The sequence below is a fragment of the Salvia splendens genome, chromosome 1, assembly GCF_004379255.2.
Source record: "Salvia splendens isolate huo1 chromosome 1, SspV2, whole genome shotgun sequence".
NCBI lineage: Eukaryota > Viridiplantae > Streptophyta > Magnoliopsida > Lamiales > Lamiaceae > Salvia > Salvia splendens.
Genome location: NC_056032.1, coordinates 37222502 through 37240005, shown reverse-complemented (window position 1 = coordinate 37240005; position 17504 = coordinate 37222502). Strand labels below are relative to the sequence as shown.

The window sequence follows — 17504 nt, the reverse complement described above, 5'->3', positions numbered from 1 at the left end:
ATTGCTTACTAAAATGAAATTGATCAGCCTCCCTTTCAAGCATCTCGATCAATGCAATACATGTCACAAGTTCATCACAAGCTATCCAAATGAAAGAGGTGAAGGGCTCTTGCAACTCGGCTAAATTCCACAAATGGACGTTATGGGAAAGTTATCCGCCATTTGTACCCGGAAAAAAAACATTTCCCATCATGGGAAAGACGCAATAGCCTCTCGCGTGTTTAAATGAAACACGCATTAGCCTCTCGCGTGTTTAGTAAACACGCATCAGCCTCTCGCGTGTTTTATTTAAACACGCTACTCCCTGTCGCGTGTTTGCCTTGAATTCTAAATACGAGGTAGAAGCCCTCTTTCTTCAGCTTCTGCCTCGCACAGAACGCGAAAACTGCTTCAGCTTCGTCGCCCCATTCATCCCAACCAGCAAAAATCGAACCCTAATCCGACATTTAGCTGCCCCCATTCCAATTTGAAGTGTTGTTAGGTAACTTTCTACCCTTAGTTTCGATTATTATTGGTATATTTTAGTTAGGTATAAGATTTAGGGTTCATGGTGTTAAATTTTTTTTGTTGAATTTGGTTGAATTTAGAGTATATGATGTTTATCGTACTTATTTTGCAGGTTTGATGGTGTTTGTGAGTTTATATTGGGATGGGAAAATTATGCAGCTCCCAGGTTTGGGTGTTGCTTATGATCCCCCTCGTGCAAAATCATTTATTATATTGAATGAAAAGATATCTTATTATCAGCTACTTTCAATGATATGTGAAAAAATTGGAATTGATTTGGATGCACATACGCTTGATTTAACCTGGAGGCATCCTGTGGTTTTTAGTGGAGTGGTGAATTATATAGCTACCCCAGTGGATGATAATTTGTGGGAGTATATGTTTGCTGAAAATCCACGTCAAATTGAACTTTTTATTGAATATACACCTGTTACTACTGCGTTGCAATTTGAACCACCTATCACTCATCATGATGTTGGAACGTCTAGGAGAGATGATTATCATAGTTTTGATGTCGGGACATCTAGGAGGGATGATGAATATCATAGTATTGAATTCAACACATTTGGGAGGGAGGTTGATGAACAACTAGATGTACCAAATGTGACGTGTGATGGTTCAGATGGTTCTGATAATTGTGATGGTTCTGATAATTGTGATGGTTCAGATGGTTCTGATAATTGTGATGGTTCAGATGGTCCAAATAATTGTGATGGTTTAGATGGTTCTGATTGTGATGGTTCCGATGGTTCTCAACCAAGTGATCTTGATTATAGTGCAGAATCATGTGAAGATTTGACAGACGACGAGACACTTGATATGATGGTTGAGAATTATGTACAAACAGTTGTTCGTGGGGAGCAACCTGTTCCCGACTATGTGCCTGAAGGGTTACCATTTTTTCGATCATTACCATGTGAAGGCAGCCGAGGTTACTTTTCAGAAGACCATGAAGTGGGTGAAGAAGATATGTGGTATTGGGATGAGGATAATCCGAAACATATAGATGTGGGAATGAAATTTGATAGCAAATTGCAGTTGAAAACTGCAATTACATTATGGCATGTGGGAACAGGTCGGATGTATGAGGTTATGGACAGTAAATCAAGAAGATGGCATGCAGTCTGTAGGGACCCATTTGGTCCGAAAAGAAAAGGCCAGGAACTTGGGCAACGATACCCTTGTAATTGGGAGGTTAAAGCAACGTTTAAGAAACGCGATGGTAGCTGGTCTATCAACTCATGGGTTGATCGTCATTGTTGTATGGGAGATCACGATCCAAGTGAACATGTTAATCTTACATCATCCATGATTGCTCTCTGTATTCGAAGTCAAATTGAAAACGATGTTGAATTCAAGCCTTCTGCGGTACGTACATATATCAAAGATAAATTCCACGTGAAAATCAGCTATAAGAAAGCATGGTATGCTCGCAGAAAAGCTATTGAGCTTGTATATGGTGGGTGGGAGGGATCATTCAGACAACTCCCCAGCTACCTGAATGAGTTGCAAATTCAAAATCATGGGACAATCGTTGAGTGGTTGCATGACCCTATATTGAGTCAAGGTACTACAAAGGTGTTCCGCTACGTATTTTGGGCATTTGGGCCAGCAATAGAGGCGTTCCAACTAGCAAAGCCGGTCTTATCAGTTGATGGGACTCACCTGCGTGGAAGACTGAAAGGTAAAATACTTACTGCAGTAGAGTACGATGCAAATAAGAACTGTTTGCATGTTGCTTTTGCTATTGTTGATGAAGAAACAAATGAGAGTTGGAGTTGTTTTTGAATCTTGTCAGAGTGCATATTATAAAGCATGACCAGGAAGTGTGCATAATATCAGACAGACATCAAGGCATAATAAATGCTATGCAGTCTGATGTGTGGAAAGAGGTACCCGTTGGTTATCATCGATACTGTTTAATTCACGTTCGATCAAATGTGTTACAAAGACACAAAGGCCCCGGAGTGAAGAAATGGGTATGGATAATGGGTGAAGTAATTGAGGAGCGGAGATATTGGACTGCAAGGCGTGAATTAGAAAAGGTGAGTCCAGAAGCTCTAAGGTACCTCGAAACCACCATAGATAGATCGCAGTGGACTATGGCACACGATGAATTTCGTCGATGGGGTGAGACATCTACTAACATGGCCGAGTGTTATAACAATGTGTTGTTATCTAAGAGGGAACTCCCAATTAGAGCTATCATTGATATTACATTCTGGCGGACCATCAACTGGTTTGTTAATCGAACGACTTTAGCCAAACAATGTCAGACGCCTTTGACACCATGGGCTTGGGAGTTATTTCAGAAGAATGACCGTCGAGGGAGACGTCATCATGTTAAGACTACAAGCATAGCACAAGGCACTTATGAGGTGCTAACCTATCACAGAGGTCCGGGTAGAGGCCATAATATACATGTTGTGGATTATCGTGAAAAGAGATGCTCGTGTGGAAAGTGGCAGACCTGGAGAATGCCTTGCTCTCACGCTGTTGCGGTGCTGATAGAACGCAGTGATGATATCTTTAGTCATGTTGATTCCCGATACTATACAGATGTTTGGATTCACCAGTACGCAGGTATGTTATTTATATACTTATTATTCTTACATTATTATCATGTCTTACGGTTGCAATTTTATGCAGCTGCGTTCCGTCCATTGAGACACCAAGATTATTGGTATGAACCTGAATGGACGTTGGAATGTTCACCAGCACGGCTACTTCCTCGTTCACGTGGGCGATACAACAGAAACATGATACACAACCAAATGGATGAGCGCGAAGAAGATGCGCCAAGAGCGCCTTCTCGATGCCGCCTTTGTGGAGAGACCGACCACAATAGAAGAAAGTGCACCGTAGGACGTGTTGTGTAGTCATATTATATTTGAGAATCGTGTTTGAGACTTAAATTTTATTATGTTTACGAACAGTATTTTAGATTTTCTAATAGCTAGTCAGACTGAAAGTACATGCTTAAGTAATATTTTCTCGGGTTTGAGAACAATATTTTAGAAGGCATGCGGAGTCCATCCCAATTTCGCCCGGCCGGGTGTTTTGACATCACCAAAACACCCGGTCGGGTGAATGTTACGAGGTGTCCAGAAAGTTCGCCCGGTCGGGCGATTATCCCTCCCAATTTCGCCCGGTCGGGTGATTCGAAGTCTAAATGCTAATCTGGCTTTTCTTGCTGCAATTTTGGAGGTTTTGATTTTAGAGCTATTTCATTAAGCATGTGTGTTATTAGTTCATTGATATAAAAGCGCGAAAAATACAAATCACAATCCACATGTAATAAGTATACAATATATCTCATGATAACTGACTACTTAAATGACGATGGTGTATATTTAATCGGACCTTTTCCTCTGTTGTCACGGCTAGACCTTCTACGTGGGAACATGCCCATAATTGTCTGAGACAAACTTGGCCTGGAGCGTTCCTTGTCGGGAGGGGCCGTATGTGCACTACTACTAGGGCGATCAACTTGTACACTACTCCTAGGAGGGTCAATATGTTCTCTCCTCGTGGGGCGCTCTATGTAGGCACTACTTCTGGGACGCTCCAATTGTGCAAAACTCTCAAGAGCATCATCAACATCGTCATCATCATCATCAGCCGCATCATCATCCAATTCCTCATTTGTTGGAGAGTGCACGATATGGACACCTGAGAAGAATGAATCCTGTGTAGTAGGCTGCCATGGTAGCCCAACTCTATCAAAGGGAGTCACCCAACTAGACTGTGGCGCGTCCGACCAGGTAGGAAACCAACTAGAGGGATCAAGTGCCGGTGGATGTTGCATTTCGGGCTCAGCAGCAAAATTGTCGATTAATGTATCCAAATCTATGTTGTCATCCGAATTAACATTTTCTTCATTTCCGGCTTGTAAGGACCCTGGCATGTCTTGGGACATTCTGAAATGCCGTGAATAACCATGCCCGCCTGTTCGGACACCTCTCTGACCAACACCGCGAGCTCTCCGGATAAACCCCCGGGACATATCCACATCAGTGCGCTGTGTGGAAGGTATGACTGTGCGTTCACTCTCACTGCACTCGGTGAGGCAGTTAAGAGCAAGACTGTTAATCTCATGCAACAATCCTACGGCGTTTGCTGGGTCAAAACCGCGCGACATATGAAATACACGTGCCAATGTCTCCGCCTGTAACAAATAAAACGTGCATATTTAATAACTGTCATACTTTTAAAATGAAACAACAACTATAAAAATACAATACTTACTTGGAGTGTAGATGATGATGCAACAGTGTTCATCCCTACTTCTGGAAGCCTACCCGGCTGCGTGATATATGTAATGGTAATTTTAAAATACCACTCCATGTATTGTCGAGTTCTCATCACCTGCACGTGGTCTGCAAGAGGCTCCATGTAATGATTAGTAACAAACTGCGACCTTCTCTCCCAATGTTGGATGTAGGCCTTGTTCTGCACAGCCCAGTTCGTCTTAGCCTTTCCACGACGATTGGTTTTGAAGTGATTTTCATTGAAACCCCAATCACGCAATTCCGGGATGAACGGCGTGCCTCCAAATTGTCTAACCACGCGCTCAGGCTCATGTGCTTCGACAATAGCCCAACAAACCATGTACGTCACAGATCTCCAACTGTTGTTCATCTCGAGGCAGGAGTCTGGCAATTGACGGTCCACGTAGGGCATCCAAATAAACTACAATAACAAGTTTACATTAAAATTACCCAAATATATATCAAACAATATTCATTTTACCTGGCTATTTTGGAGTAAAGATAACTGTTCACGATAATGTCGGACAGAATGTTTGGGGGCTCTGTTTATCATATAGGAGCCAGTCCACCTACAATAAGAAAAGTTGTCAATTTAATATGTTGTCATTAAATACACAAAAGAGAGGAAACAACAAACTTACATTAATGCACAAGGAGTGTTGTTTGTATGTATACGTGCCGATACAAAATCCTGTCTCAAAGTGGGCATTCTCTCCCACACCCAAAGCTGTAGGAGCACTGTCGGACCTCCAATGTCTGTCCTTTTGCACATGGACGCCTCACAAAGATTATGGTATAATGTAGCAAGTGCAGCACTCGCCCAACTAATCATAGAGGCAGCCTCTACATCTCGAAGTTGGGTCAACCACATGAGAGGTATCTTACACCCTGAGCTGTCGGGTAATATCAACCCTCCCAATAGCACAAGCACAATCATACGTGCCCGTTGAATGTAGGCTTCGTCTTCGAGACCATCTTCTAACGGTTCAATCATCATCCTATGTATTAGCGCGGATGCCAAGATACCGCTTTCCTTCATCTCGTTTTGAAGGGGATAGAAGCCCAAGAGCTCTTCACATAAACCCCTCCACCCAGTTTCACAAAACCCATTTCCTGTGAAGGGTACTCCATCTACACGTAAAGCCCATAATACTTGAACGTCTTGTAATGTAATGGTAGTTTCCCCTACGGGAAGATGGAATGTATGTGTCTCTGGCCTCCAACGCTCAACCAATGCTGTGATCAAAGCATGATCTACATCCAGAGCCTTACCACAGAAAAGAACTCCACCTAAACCAAATCTACAGACATAATCAATCACGCCTCTGTGATGATTATCGATTTCCCAGAAATGTCCCTCAAAGCGCCGAATATTGAAAGAGGTTGTTTCCTCGCCTGCCCACGCCTTGCGTGATATATGACTGTACTGATAATGCAATACAGAAGGATCTTCTGGTCCATATCGCGACATCCTAATATAATCAAAATTTAACATGTTTAATTATAAACCAAATTTTATAAAAAAAAATTTAACTTAATAAATTCAACCAAATTCAATAATTCAAAACCAAAATATCAACCATGTTCAACAAATCAACACCAAATTTAACAAATTAACACCATATTCAACCATGTTCAACAATTCAACAATAATTCAACCAAATTCAATAATTCAAAACCAAATTCAATAATTCAACAAAATATCAATCACATTCACCAAATTAACACCAAATTCAACAAAATAACACCAAATTCAACAAAGTAACATCTTATTCGATCGTATTCAACACTTCAACAAAACATCAACCAAATTGAATAATTCAACATCAAATATAACCAATTTCAAGATAAAATCAACCAAATTGAATAATTCAACACCAAATTCAACAAAATACTTTCTACCCCATGAACCCTAACTATTATACCCACCTAAAATATACCAATAAAAATCGAAAGTAAGGGTTGAAAGTTATCTAACAACACTTCAAATTGGAATAGGAGAGCTAAATATCGGATTAGGCTTCGAATTTCGCTGATTGGGAAGAATTTCGCTGATTTTCGCTGCTGCTTCGCGTTTTGTGGTATGTTCTGCCTTCTGGACGGATTTTGTGAAGCAAGGGAGACACGCGAGAGCGTGTCGCGTCTTTGCTTTAAACACGCGAGAGGAAGACGCGTCTCTCCTTTAATACACGCGAGAGGAATATGCGTGTTTTATTTAAACACGCATTAGGCTGATGCGTCTATACTTTTAAAACACGCGAGAGCTTCTCGCGTCTTTCCTATGTCTGGAAACATCTTTTTTCAGGGTACAAATGGCGGATACATTTTGCCATGACGTCCTTTCTTGGAATTTTGCCCTTGCAACTCAAACTCCATTGTTTAAGGATTTCCACATCACATCCAAATCAACATTGCCTCCTGAAACTATAATCCCCACATTATTGCAGCCATCCCAACTGGGATTATTCCTGAAACTCTCCGATAGCACCGCAGCAAGACCGATCGCTCCACCGCAACCTTAAGAACCCCATAACAGAGTCGCATTGCTTCTATGATCTCTCTATCCTCGACAACAATGATGTCATCCACCAAATCCCGGACTGCAGGCCTGTGATTAAACGAGTGGGGTAGGAAATCATTCAACCCCAAGGATTTGCAAATATTATTTCGGGATGCAGCCATTTACCACGTGAAACTTCCAAGAGAAGCTCGAAGGCCATCGGCTATAGTCTTCGCCTCAGGTAGAGTGATTATAGTGCCTGCCTTTGTGGACTGAGCAGCATCGTCTGCTCCCTTTGGTTCAGCAGCCAGGACTCGAACCGAGGGATTAATTGACTTGGGAGCTAATGCCACGCCTGAGATCAATCCACCTCCTGCAGTAAAAGAGTATGACACGTAAATAGAATGAAATGACAGACAATAATGGACTCAAGAAAGAGAGAACATACCACTTATTGGAACTATAATGGTGTCGATTTGAGGAATCTGTTCCAATAGCTCCAGAGATCTGGTTCCCTGTCCACTACAAGCTGTTTCTTTTAGTACAGAGGCTCTTGTTTCATGTATTCGGCGATAAGTCATTCTTATGCTATTAGATGTTATATATTTATGCTTGCAGAAGTCAACGTTATCATGACCAAATGCTCATATTTATCCGTTCTGTTTGTGGAGAGTGTGATAATGTATTATGAGAAATGAAACCAGAAATTTTGGAAAAAATATATGGCCTTTTTGACCTTTTGTTCATGAAAGAATACAAATTTTCATACTAATGCAAAAAAGTATATTTTGTGGAGTAGGGGTGCGTTAAAAAATGCTAACTTTTGTTAAATTGCTAACTTGCTAACTCATCAATGTAGCGTATAAAAAATGTCAATACGATCACATTAAAATGTCAACACATATTTGTATTGACATTTTAATAAACTGTGTTAACATTTAAATATTAATGTCACCACAATGTATTAAAATATCAACTTAAGTTTATGTTGACATTTCAGTATCATCGTGTTGACATTTTTAATACACTGCGTTGATGAGTTAGCAAGTTAGCAAGGGATTACATCCCTTGTGGAGTATGTATTAAAACAGGTAATACGAGCTTCTGATCTCTAGCAGCTCGTATTGAAGGATACTGGTGCTGTTCTGATTACATCCCTTGTGGAGTATGTATTAAATGATGAAGAATGTCAAGTTTCACAATAGATCCAGTATTTCAAGAACTCACCTTATGATACGGCCATCATTATATGGATGAATCAGAACAGCACCAGTATCCTTCAATACCTTCGCAGCGACATCCTCCCTAGATTGCATTGTTGCCTCGCTCCAGATAACCTGGCCACCATAACGAACAACATTCTCAACTTTGCATTTTGGGGCATTTTTGGGAATGACTATATGTGCTGGTATTCCTCGTAGTTTTGCAGCCAGAGAAAGTGCGGCAGCATGATTCCCACTAATTGTTTGTGGATAGAATCAGGCATCAATTAGGAGCAGTAATCCAAAAAACTAAGAATAATATATCAGTGTGTTCATAACAAACCTGCTATGTGTTATGACACCTCTAGCTGCCTCGTCATCTGTAAGAGAAAATACAGCATTGCAGGCACCTCTGAATTTGAAAGCTCCACTGATGTCACAAAAACAAGCAATCTCAATTGCATTTACATATTTTAAATAGTAGTAGTAGTATATAACATACCAACTATCTTAATTGCAAATACAAGTTAAACAAGAGTCTCACCATTTGGAGTAAAGCTTTCTTCCAGAGAGAGAATCAAGAGTTTCTGAGGACAAGACCGGAGTTTTGTGCGCGTGAGAGCTGATGCGATCTTGAGCTGCTTTTATCGACGAGAGATCAGCAGCATACATATTACTGGACGCTTGCGCTTTTCCTTCCATATCTCACCCTTGAACTTCACATACTGAAATGCATAGAAGTCATCAAATCTCCAATTAATTAATAAAGTTCAGAAATGTAAATAAGCATAAAATGTAGTTCCTTCTTAATTGGGGTGGATGTACACAAGCTTTTTGCTAATTCATTCCTCCATATAAATCCTCACATCCAATTCAATCAACATCTTAAACTAATAACAGTCCCTGCTTATTGTCCTTCATTTGTTAATGTTCAGTTTATCACCTCACATATACTCTCCACACATTTTGCTCGGAAAACAAGTTTTACAAAATGAAAGCAAGAGATTATCACAAGTTGCTTTTCACAAAAAAACAGTTTTCACTACACATCAATGAGTTCTTAATTAGAAAAAAAGTTTATATGAAATGGACATAATGTAATTCACAACAGAACAGTTGAGTCAGATAAGAAACTCTCTTTTCTCAGGCTCTGTGGAAACTTCTCATGAACGGAAAATCGTTGAAGAATAAGCAAGAAATTGCAATTAACACGAAATAAGCAAGAAATTCCGAAGAGAATCCCAATCAGAGAACCCTAGATTCTTCTACGTCAGCAAAGCAACACCACACAATAAAAAAGAGATAATCGCCATTACAATAAAGAAAATTAACTGTATTAGTACTTAGAAAATGGAAAGTGAAGACATTACCAAGTCAACTTCACTTTCTGTTGGAGTAGAAATTCAAATTCAAGTGCAGCCCAAGACGAATCCTTCCAAAATATGAAGACGGAAATGTTTCAAGGGGAAGATGTACTTTAGAAATATCTGAAGAATTTAGGCGATAAACTCTTGATACTAAATTACTAATGAACCTTTAATAAAGTTTATTTGCTAGTACATACACATCTGCAGTTATTATAATAATAATAATAATAATAATAATAATAATAATAATAATAATAGTAAAAATAAAATTATGCTATATAAAATAAAGAGTGAACAACTGTATTGTTTATATATAGTACTGTCGTGAAATAATCAATGGTATCTAGACTTTGTAAATTATACTCCCTCCGTCTCACAACAGGAGTCACTCTTATTGTAGGCGCGGGTTTTAAGAAATGTAAAAAATAATAAGTTGGAAAAGTTAGAGAAATATGAGACCTACTTTTTTATATTGATTTATGGTAAAAATTAAATGCGATTTTTATGGTGGGGCGGACTAAAATGACAAAGTGTTACTCTTATTGTGGGAAGAAGAGAGTATAAAAAAATTTAGTAGAGAAGAATGATTATGCTTATATTATTTGATGTATTTTGAAAAAAAAATAATAGAAGAAAATCAATTTATTATTTTAGTTGCTGAGATGCATTAAATCCCAAACTTTTAATTAATCTTGAATCGACCGAATCTGTGGATATCTTAGCCGGGTCTTACTTGGACAATGATTCCTAATTTGATTATACAACTAAAAAAAGGTAAACAGCCAAGAACTACCAAATTATAGATTTTAGGGTTCAATTTTAATTTATATTCAGATGGTAAGTTGCCAAAACTAAAATCACGAGGAGATGCGGCACTGTATATCTAGGAATAAAAACCTTCAATGACTCTACATAAAAGAGCAATACCCTATTTTGACATACCTTTATAAGGAAAGAAATTAGATTTGAGAAAAGGAAAATCGTAATAAAATAAGTAAATTCCATACAAAAAAAGTAATGAGGTCAAATTAAGTCAGCAATACCAAACACAAGTCGGAAACGGTTAAGTTCTCATCTATAAATCTGGCGACCCCAACCATTATTTATTACCTCATCAATTCATACTTCTCTACTTCCTTAAGATCTCTCGTTTCCCTTAAAAGAAATTTCGATACCTTGTTAGGATTCTAAGAGGCACTAATCATGTTGGTTTATCAGGATCTTCTCTCAGGTATTTTTCTGGTCATCTCCTAAATACTAGATTGCAACATCATTGGATTTCCACTTTGCCTTTTAGGAGTAGTATTCATTAATCCAGCGTAGTTAGCTTTAATGAAGGGCTTCGTTTTTGCCTCGAGATTGAACCTTTTTTTTCTTGTTGAGTTTGAAATTTGAACTTTGGTTATTTTGTGTGGCTGATTTTCTTTTGTGGAAACTCGAACTTGAAAGATTTGTGTTTTAAGTTTGAATTTGTTTGAAAGATCATGTTTTTCCATAAGATTCATCAAGTCTCATGTGATGTTTGAGAAACTAATCTTGTTTGAATGGTTTCCTAAGCAATGGAAGTTGATTCTTGATCTGATTAATTTGCCTTTTACCTAAATCTGCTTAACATTATATTGTAGGTGATGAGCTTCTCTCTGACTCATTCACATACAAGGAAATTGAGAATGGAATGCTGTGGGAAGTAGAAGGCAAGGTATGATCATATCATATACATAAAAAAAACTAGTTTCCTGGTGTGACAAATCTAATTAAAGTTTGTTTGTATCTGCAGTGGGTTGTTCAAGGGGCAGTTAGTGTCGATATTGGGGCCAACCCCTCTGCTGAAGGCGCTGATGACGAAGAAGGTGTTGACGATCAAGCTGTCAAGGTTGTCGATATTTTAGACACTTTCAGGCTTCAGGAGCAGCCTCCTTTCGACAAGAAACAGTTCATTGCATATGTTAAGAAATATATCAAGAACTTGACTCCCAAGCTTGAACCTGAGAAGCAAGATCAGTTCAAGAAAGGCATCGAAGGAGCTACTAAATACCTTGTCTCAAAGCTCAAGGACTTCCAATAGTAAGTTGATTCAACTTTTCTTCTTGTTAGAAAACATATTTATAAAACTGATTCCATTGAAAGTTTCAGATGCTCAGCTCTGCAATGTGTGCGACTTTGTTTTGTAATATTGTTCTTTCATTAGTGAACACGTAAATATAGACGTAATTAATCTTTTGTTTATGACGCGACGTTTGGGGTGATATTACAGCTTTGTTGGGGAGAGCATGCACGATGACGGGACGATGGTGTTTGCATATTACAAGGAAGGAGCGACTGATCCAACTTTTCTGTATTTGGCTCATGGTTTGAAGGAGGTCAAGTGCTGATGAAAGAGAGATTCAAGTTATGGTTATAGTTAACATTAGGCTAGATCAATTTTAATTTAATTGTTAAGTTTTGATGTTATTTTTTTTTTTGAATTTTTGAGTTGTGTTGTTTTAGTTTATAATAATAAAAGTTTACTAGTGTGCTAAATCTTGTGTTATGCACAGCAATATTTCTCGAAGCCATGGCAAAGTGGTTTTGAGGTCATCTGCAGTAAATATAATTTTCTGTTGTGTTATAGATATAGCAAAAGTATACTATTATAATTCAATACTATATAATTGACTGATTACCAAGATAGAGATTTCACAAGAAGCAGAGCGAGCAGGCTTATTGTATAACAAATCATAGTATATACAAATATTTATTACTACTCCATATTGATACTCTAGTTGTAGTGAGAGGTGGAGTTTTGATACGGTCCCCGTACAGGAGCAACAGCCGGTGATAGAGACAGCCCGGGAGGACGCGGGGTCGGAGGAGACGCCGGCGATTCTGGTGAAAGACAAGCAGCCATCGATCGCGGCGATTCCCGTAACGGAGAAGCAGCCGACGACAAAGGCAAGGAGAAACCGACACCCGCCAGACATGTTCGGAGATTACGTTCCAAAGTAGAGTTAGGAGTATTTCTTTCCTTTTATTTATTTCTTATTTTTGGGTATTAGTTTATTTTGATTATTTAATTACATTGAAGAGTCGAGCGTAATTATAAGCTCCGTTTCGGGTTTTCTTTGTTGGTTCTTTCCCGAGATGAACTAGGTTAGGAGTCGAACCAACCCTAGGGTCCTTAGTCTATAAATAGGGCTATGTTCATAAACTTTATCATGAATATGAAAATATTATTTTGCCCACACAAATCGTGAAGTATCCTAAACCCTAGTTCACCACTGCCCGACGGAGGAGTTCCGCGCACAACACGAAACTAGAATCTCCGCCGATCCTATCTCAGGACGCCGGAAGTGTCTTGATCGCCGAGCAGCCAGCCATCACCGTTGAGGAATTGAGTCCTTAACAAGTTTCTTGAAAGCAATTAAAAGGGGTTGACCACCCAAAGCAAGCCACCTCCTTCCACTCTCCACAAACACTCCCACATCTCCGCACTCCACTCTACATTCTCTGCACACGCCCGGGCAGTACACAATCTTGTAACCCTGCCCGAATCTCTCTATCTTGAACCAGTTCCTCACCGTCTCCGCCCCGGGCTTCCCCACCACACCGTCGCTCCTCACGTAGCGCCGCCCCGTATTCCAGTCTGTGTCCCCCAGCCGCCACACCGTCCGCTGCACGCAAGTGGTGGCCGCCACGAACGCCAAGTTCAAATCACTCTCCAAATCTATCACCGCTTTCCCGTCCGCCGGAAATATCTTCAGAGGGAGACCCATGGAACCTCCGTCGGTCTCTTGCATGACGTTGGGAGGGCATGGCTGGCGCCGGTCCCTCACCGATAGGCCGAGACCGCCTCCGCTCGGGGTGAAAATGTAGTATTTGGTGTTGGCTTGGACTTGATTGCCGTCGACGTCTACGACGGAGGTGGCTGTGGCGGCTTCTCCTCCTCCCACCACATAAATAATGGTGTGGATTAAGAATAATAGATTTATTATTGTTTTGGTAGTCATATTTCTTGAATTTGTGGTACCTGAAATTGTCTTCTGATACTTATAGCAGCACAAAATCGGCGAGGTTATTATTTTTTAACTCTATCTTAACATTTGTGATGCTATCATTGAATTAATAATAATATTATAGTTTTGGTAGTCGTATTTGTTGAATTTGTGGTACGTGAAATTGTCTTGTGATACTTTTAGCATCACAAGATTGGCGAGTTTAATATTTAATTAAACTCTATTTTAACATTTGTGATGCTATCATTCAATTAGCATATATTTGTGGATATTCCATTTCGAAGAGACGTACACATAATTGCTAAATTTTATGATCCCGTGAAGTTAATAATACTGCTAATATATATATCACGAGAGTAACAGATAAATGCCCAATAGTACTATATTTTAACTAATCCTTCCATATACAATCTGCCAAAACCACCATTTTATTCTTCAACTATGTACAGCTATGAAGTTGGTAAAAAGACCAATCTTTCTTATACTTTGATGAGTTTCCAATGCATATTATCACTATTTCATTTAGTTTTGTTTCAATATTAATTAAACATAACTCCGGCAATATTATTAATTTGAGTTCACCATCGGCGCCCAATTCCAATTCCACTTTCAAATTTGATTCTGAAAAATGCATGGTTTTTTAATAAGGTATTTCATTCCTCCTCGTTTTATATTTCTTGTAATTTTTTATTTATGCATATCATGTGTGCTATCTTCTATGGTAAAAGTACTCGTGTGCGACGTTAAAATGCAAATACTGTACACTATTCAAACCTCTATACATGTTCGTGTGTTTTGACCTAGTCTTACGTTTTTTTAATTAGAGGGAACATCATTTTAGGTCTATGAACTTTGCCAAAGTATCATTTTAGGTCCGTAAACTTTGAAAATCTTATTTTAGGTCCGTGAACTTTGAGTTAGTATCATTTTAGGTCCTTTTTACTATTTCCAAGTTTTTTTGGACGAAAATACCCTCAATACCTTAAAATATATATATTTTTAATAAATTTATCATATACTCATATTTTTTTATAAATATCTTTACAATATATTTTTATCAAATTTTCTAAATATAATTTGACCTTAAATATTATCACTTAATTTTGTGACATGCAAGTAAAATTGCTTCTTCAATTTTTTATATTAATTTTTTTAAAAATTGAATAAAGTACTTTTCTTTAATAATAAAAAAATTGAATAAAGATCTTTTTATAAATATATTTACAATATATTTTTGACAAATTTTCTAAATATAATTTGACCTTCAATATTATAATTTAATTTTGTGACATGCAAGAAAAGATCTTTATTCAATTTTTTATTATTAGAGAAAAGTTATTTATTCGATTTTAAAAAAATTAATATAAAAAATTGAAGAAGCAATTTTACTTGCATGTCACAAAATTAAGTGATAATATTTAAGGTCAAATTATATTTAGAAAATTTGACAAAAATATATTGTAAAGATATTTATAAAAAAATATGAGTATATGATAAATTTATTAAAAATATATATATTTTAAGGTATTGAGGGTATTTTCGTCCAAAAAACTTGGAAATAGTAAAAAGGACCTAAAATGAAACTAACTCAAAGTTCACGGACCTAAAATAAGATTTTCAAAGTTCACGGACCTAAAATGATACTTTGGCAAAGTTCATAGACTTAAAATGATGTTCCCTCTTTTAATTATTGTTAATAATATTTTTTATTATTAAAATGGAGGAATTTCTGTCCAATCATGATGAAAAATGTTTACTTCGTCTTGCTATTAGTTAAAATCACAAACGGCAACCTTTTAAATGTAATTACCCGATATATTTAGAGAATATTTGTAATAATCCGAGGAATCCAAATTTTTTTATCTTTTAGCTCAAAAAAAATTTAGTTTGTCCTTTGAAAGATACTCCCTCCGTCCCGGGCTACTCGCTCATTTCCTTTTCGGCTCGGAGATTAAGGAATGAGTGTATAGTAAAGTAAAAAATGACGGTTGTAGGTGAAATTTTTTACTAAAAATGGAAAGAGTGCAAGTAACTTGGGACGCCCAAAAAGGAAATAAGTGCGAGTAGTGCGGGACGGAGGGAGTATATAGTTGTTTCAATAAATAAATAAAATAAAGTGGTGAATGATATCGGCATGCTATGTCCAAAGAAAATAAACAGCTGATGTTAGGAAAATACAGTGAGCTATGCGTTTACACCTAATTCAAAGCCCCACCAATTAGTTTTATGTTGTTGAATTCGGTTAATCTTTCCTCTCTTTTTCTTTTTTTTTTTTTTGTTATTTTAAGTGGTTTTTCTCTCTGATACGGTGATACCCATTACAGAAACCGCAAGCTGATATAATAATTCGGGAGAAAAACACAACTTAGCATATAGTAGCATTTTTATGTACTCCCTATTATTAGTGGCTACTTTATGAAAAAAAAGCCTCTGTTTAAATAATTTAATAATCATACCGTACTTACTCTACTACAAATTGGACTGTGTGAAGACCATCTTACAGGTCATGTTTGGTTAACGGGAAAATAAAGTTGGCAAGGAAAATGATTCTTGGAAAAATGTATCTTGGGAATATGATTCCTAATAACTTTACTTTCCAGTGTTTGGAAAATATCAAGATTTTATATTTTATATTTGATTTAAACACCAAATTAAAAATATAGTACTTAATATTTTTTTATTTATAAAAATAATAATAATATAAATTTGTTACTAAATTATTAATTACAAATAATAATTATTATATTATTATATTATTATTACGATGGATAGTTTAAATATAGATCATCCATCATAATATATAATAATATAATTGTCATTATAGTTACATAGAGTATTATAATAATTTAATAATAATAATAATAATTATTATTATTATTATATTTACGGATATTATAATTAAATAATTTTATAATTTAAAATTTCACTGTAATTTTATTGATTAATTATTAATTTATAAAATAATCATGATTTATTAGTATTATTATATAATTTATATTTTAATTATTAAATAAAATATTAATTATGATTTGATAATAGCAATTATATATAAATATTATAATAATATAGTTATAATTATGATAAATTCATTATTAGTTATTTATTATACTGAAATTAAGTATGATTTATAATTTTAAATTATTTTTAAAACAGTGTATTCAATAATAATAATAATAATAATATATTGCATTAAATATATAAGAATCCTAAAACTGGGAAAAAATAATACCTAAGAAAAACTAGGATTCAGAATTCTGGAAAGTTATACTAACTTTCCTTGATCAGGATTCTGATTGCTTTTTCAGTTTGATTAAAAATCGAAACAAACATAAGAATTTAAAATGTAAGGAATCAGATTACTTTCCCAGATAGAATCCTGACAACCAAACACGACCTTAGTTTTTTTTCCCTAGCAAAATTATTTTAAAACAATCACGACCTCTGGTTTAAAACAAATTTACTCGATCCGGCACCTAAACTTTGAGAATTGCGGGAATAGAGTATCAAGTCGAGTTGGGTAGTACTCGATACATGATATTCGAATTTACACTTTGAATTTGAGCCATTCATATTGCATCAATCAATATATAAATCAGATTTTCAGCCCATTGGGAATTTGGGAATGCGTGTGATTTTTCATAATTTAATTCTAACTGCCGAGCTCA

The 17504-nt window shown here is 36.8% G+C and overlaps 3 protein-coding genes and 1 pseudogene across 4 annotated transcripts; 1 reads left to right on the top strand and 3 right to left on the bottom strand.

Annotated features, from left to right (window-relative positions):
- Window positions 1-3772: 3772 nt before the first annotated feature.
- LOC121804117 (serine/threonine-protein phosphatase 7 long form homolog) lies at window positions 3773-6253 on the bottom strand. Its single transcript, XM_042203660.1, has 4 exons — window positions 5420-6253; window positions 5260-5347; window positions 4756-5199; window positions 3773-4675 (listed from the first exon to the last, which is right to left on the bottom strand). The coding sequence occupies exons 1-4, from the start codon at window positions 6247-6249 to the stop codon at window positions 3836-3838; spliced, it is 2202 nt and encodes a 733-aa protein (XP_042059594.1). The 5' UTR covers window positions 6250-6253; the 3' UTR covers window positions 3773-3835.
- Window positions 6254-6597: 344 nt separating this feature from the next.
- LOC121749149 lies at window positions 6598-10006 on the bottom strand (annotated as a pseudogene).
- A 965-nt stretch (window positions 10007-10971) lies between these two features.
- Window positions 10972-12910, top strand: LOC121799621 (translationally-controlled tumor protein homolog). Of its 2 annotated transcripts, XM_042199047.1 has the most exons (5): window positions 10972-11078; window positions 11473-11546; window positions 11625-11911; window positions 12102-12235; window positions 12650-12910. In XM_042199047.1, the coding sequence occupies exons 1-4, from the start codon at window positions 11051-11053 to the stop codon at window positions 12217-12219; spliced, it is 507 nt and encodes a 168-aa protein (XP_042054981.1). In that variant the 5' UTR covers window positions 10972-11050; the 3' UTR covers window positions 12220-12235; window positions 12650-12910. The 2 variants fall into 2 exon arrangements, with proteins under 2 accessions (XP_042054981.1, XP_042054973.1); XM_042199039.1 differs by lacking the exon at window positions 12650-12910 and having other exon boundaries at window positions 12102-12508.
- Window positions 12911-13042: 132 nt separating this feature from the next.
- LOC121799614 (kunitz trypsin inhibitor 5-like) lies at window positions 13043-13922 on the bottom strand. Its single transcript, XM_042199030.1, has one exon. The coding sequence runs from the start codon at window positions 13831-13833 to the stop codon at window positions 13204-13206; it is 630 nt and encodes a 209-aa protein (XP_042054964.1). The 5' UTR covers window positions 13834-13922; the 3' UTR covers window positions 13043-13203.
- Window positions 13923-17504: the final 3582 nt, after the last annotated feature.

Coding starts and splice junctions, on each gene's coding strand:
- LOC121804117 (XM_042203660.1), bottom strand. CDS start 6,249: ATGTCGCGATATGGACCAGAAGATCCTTCTGTATTGCATTATCAGTAC. Junction 5,200..5,259: donor CTTTACTCCAAAATAGCCAG/GTAAAATGAATA, acceptor TTGTTATTGTAG/TTTATTTGGATGCCCTACGT. Junction 4,676..4,755: donor CATCATCATCTACACTCCAA/GTAAGTATTGTA, acceptor TATTTGTTACAG/GCGGAGACATTGGCACGTGT.
- LOC121799621 (XM_042199047.1), top strand. CDS start 11,051: ATGTTGGTTTATCAGGATCTTCTCTCAG. Junction 11,079..11,472: donor TTATCAGGATCTTCTCTCAG/GTATTTTTCTGG, acceptor ATTATATTGTAG/GTGATGAGCTTCTCTCTGAC. Junction 11,547..11,624: donor TGTGGGAAGTAGAAGGCAAG/GTATGATCATAT, acceptor TTGTATCTGCAG/TGGGTTGTTCAAGGGGCAGT.
- LOC121799614 (XM_042199030.1), bottom strand. CDS start 13,833: ATGACTACCAAAACAATAATAAATCTATTATTCTTAATCCACACCATT.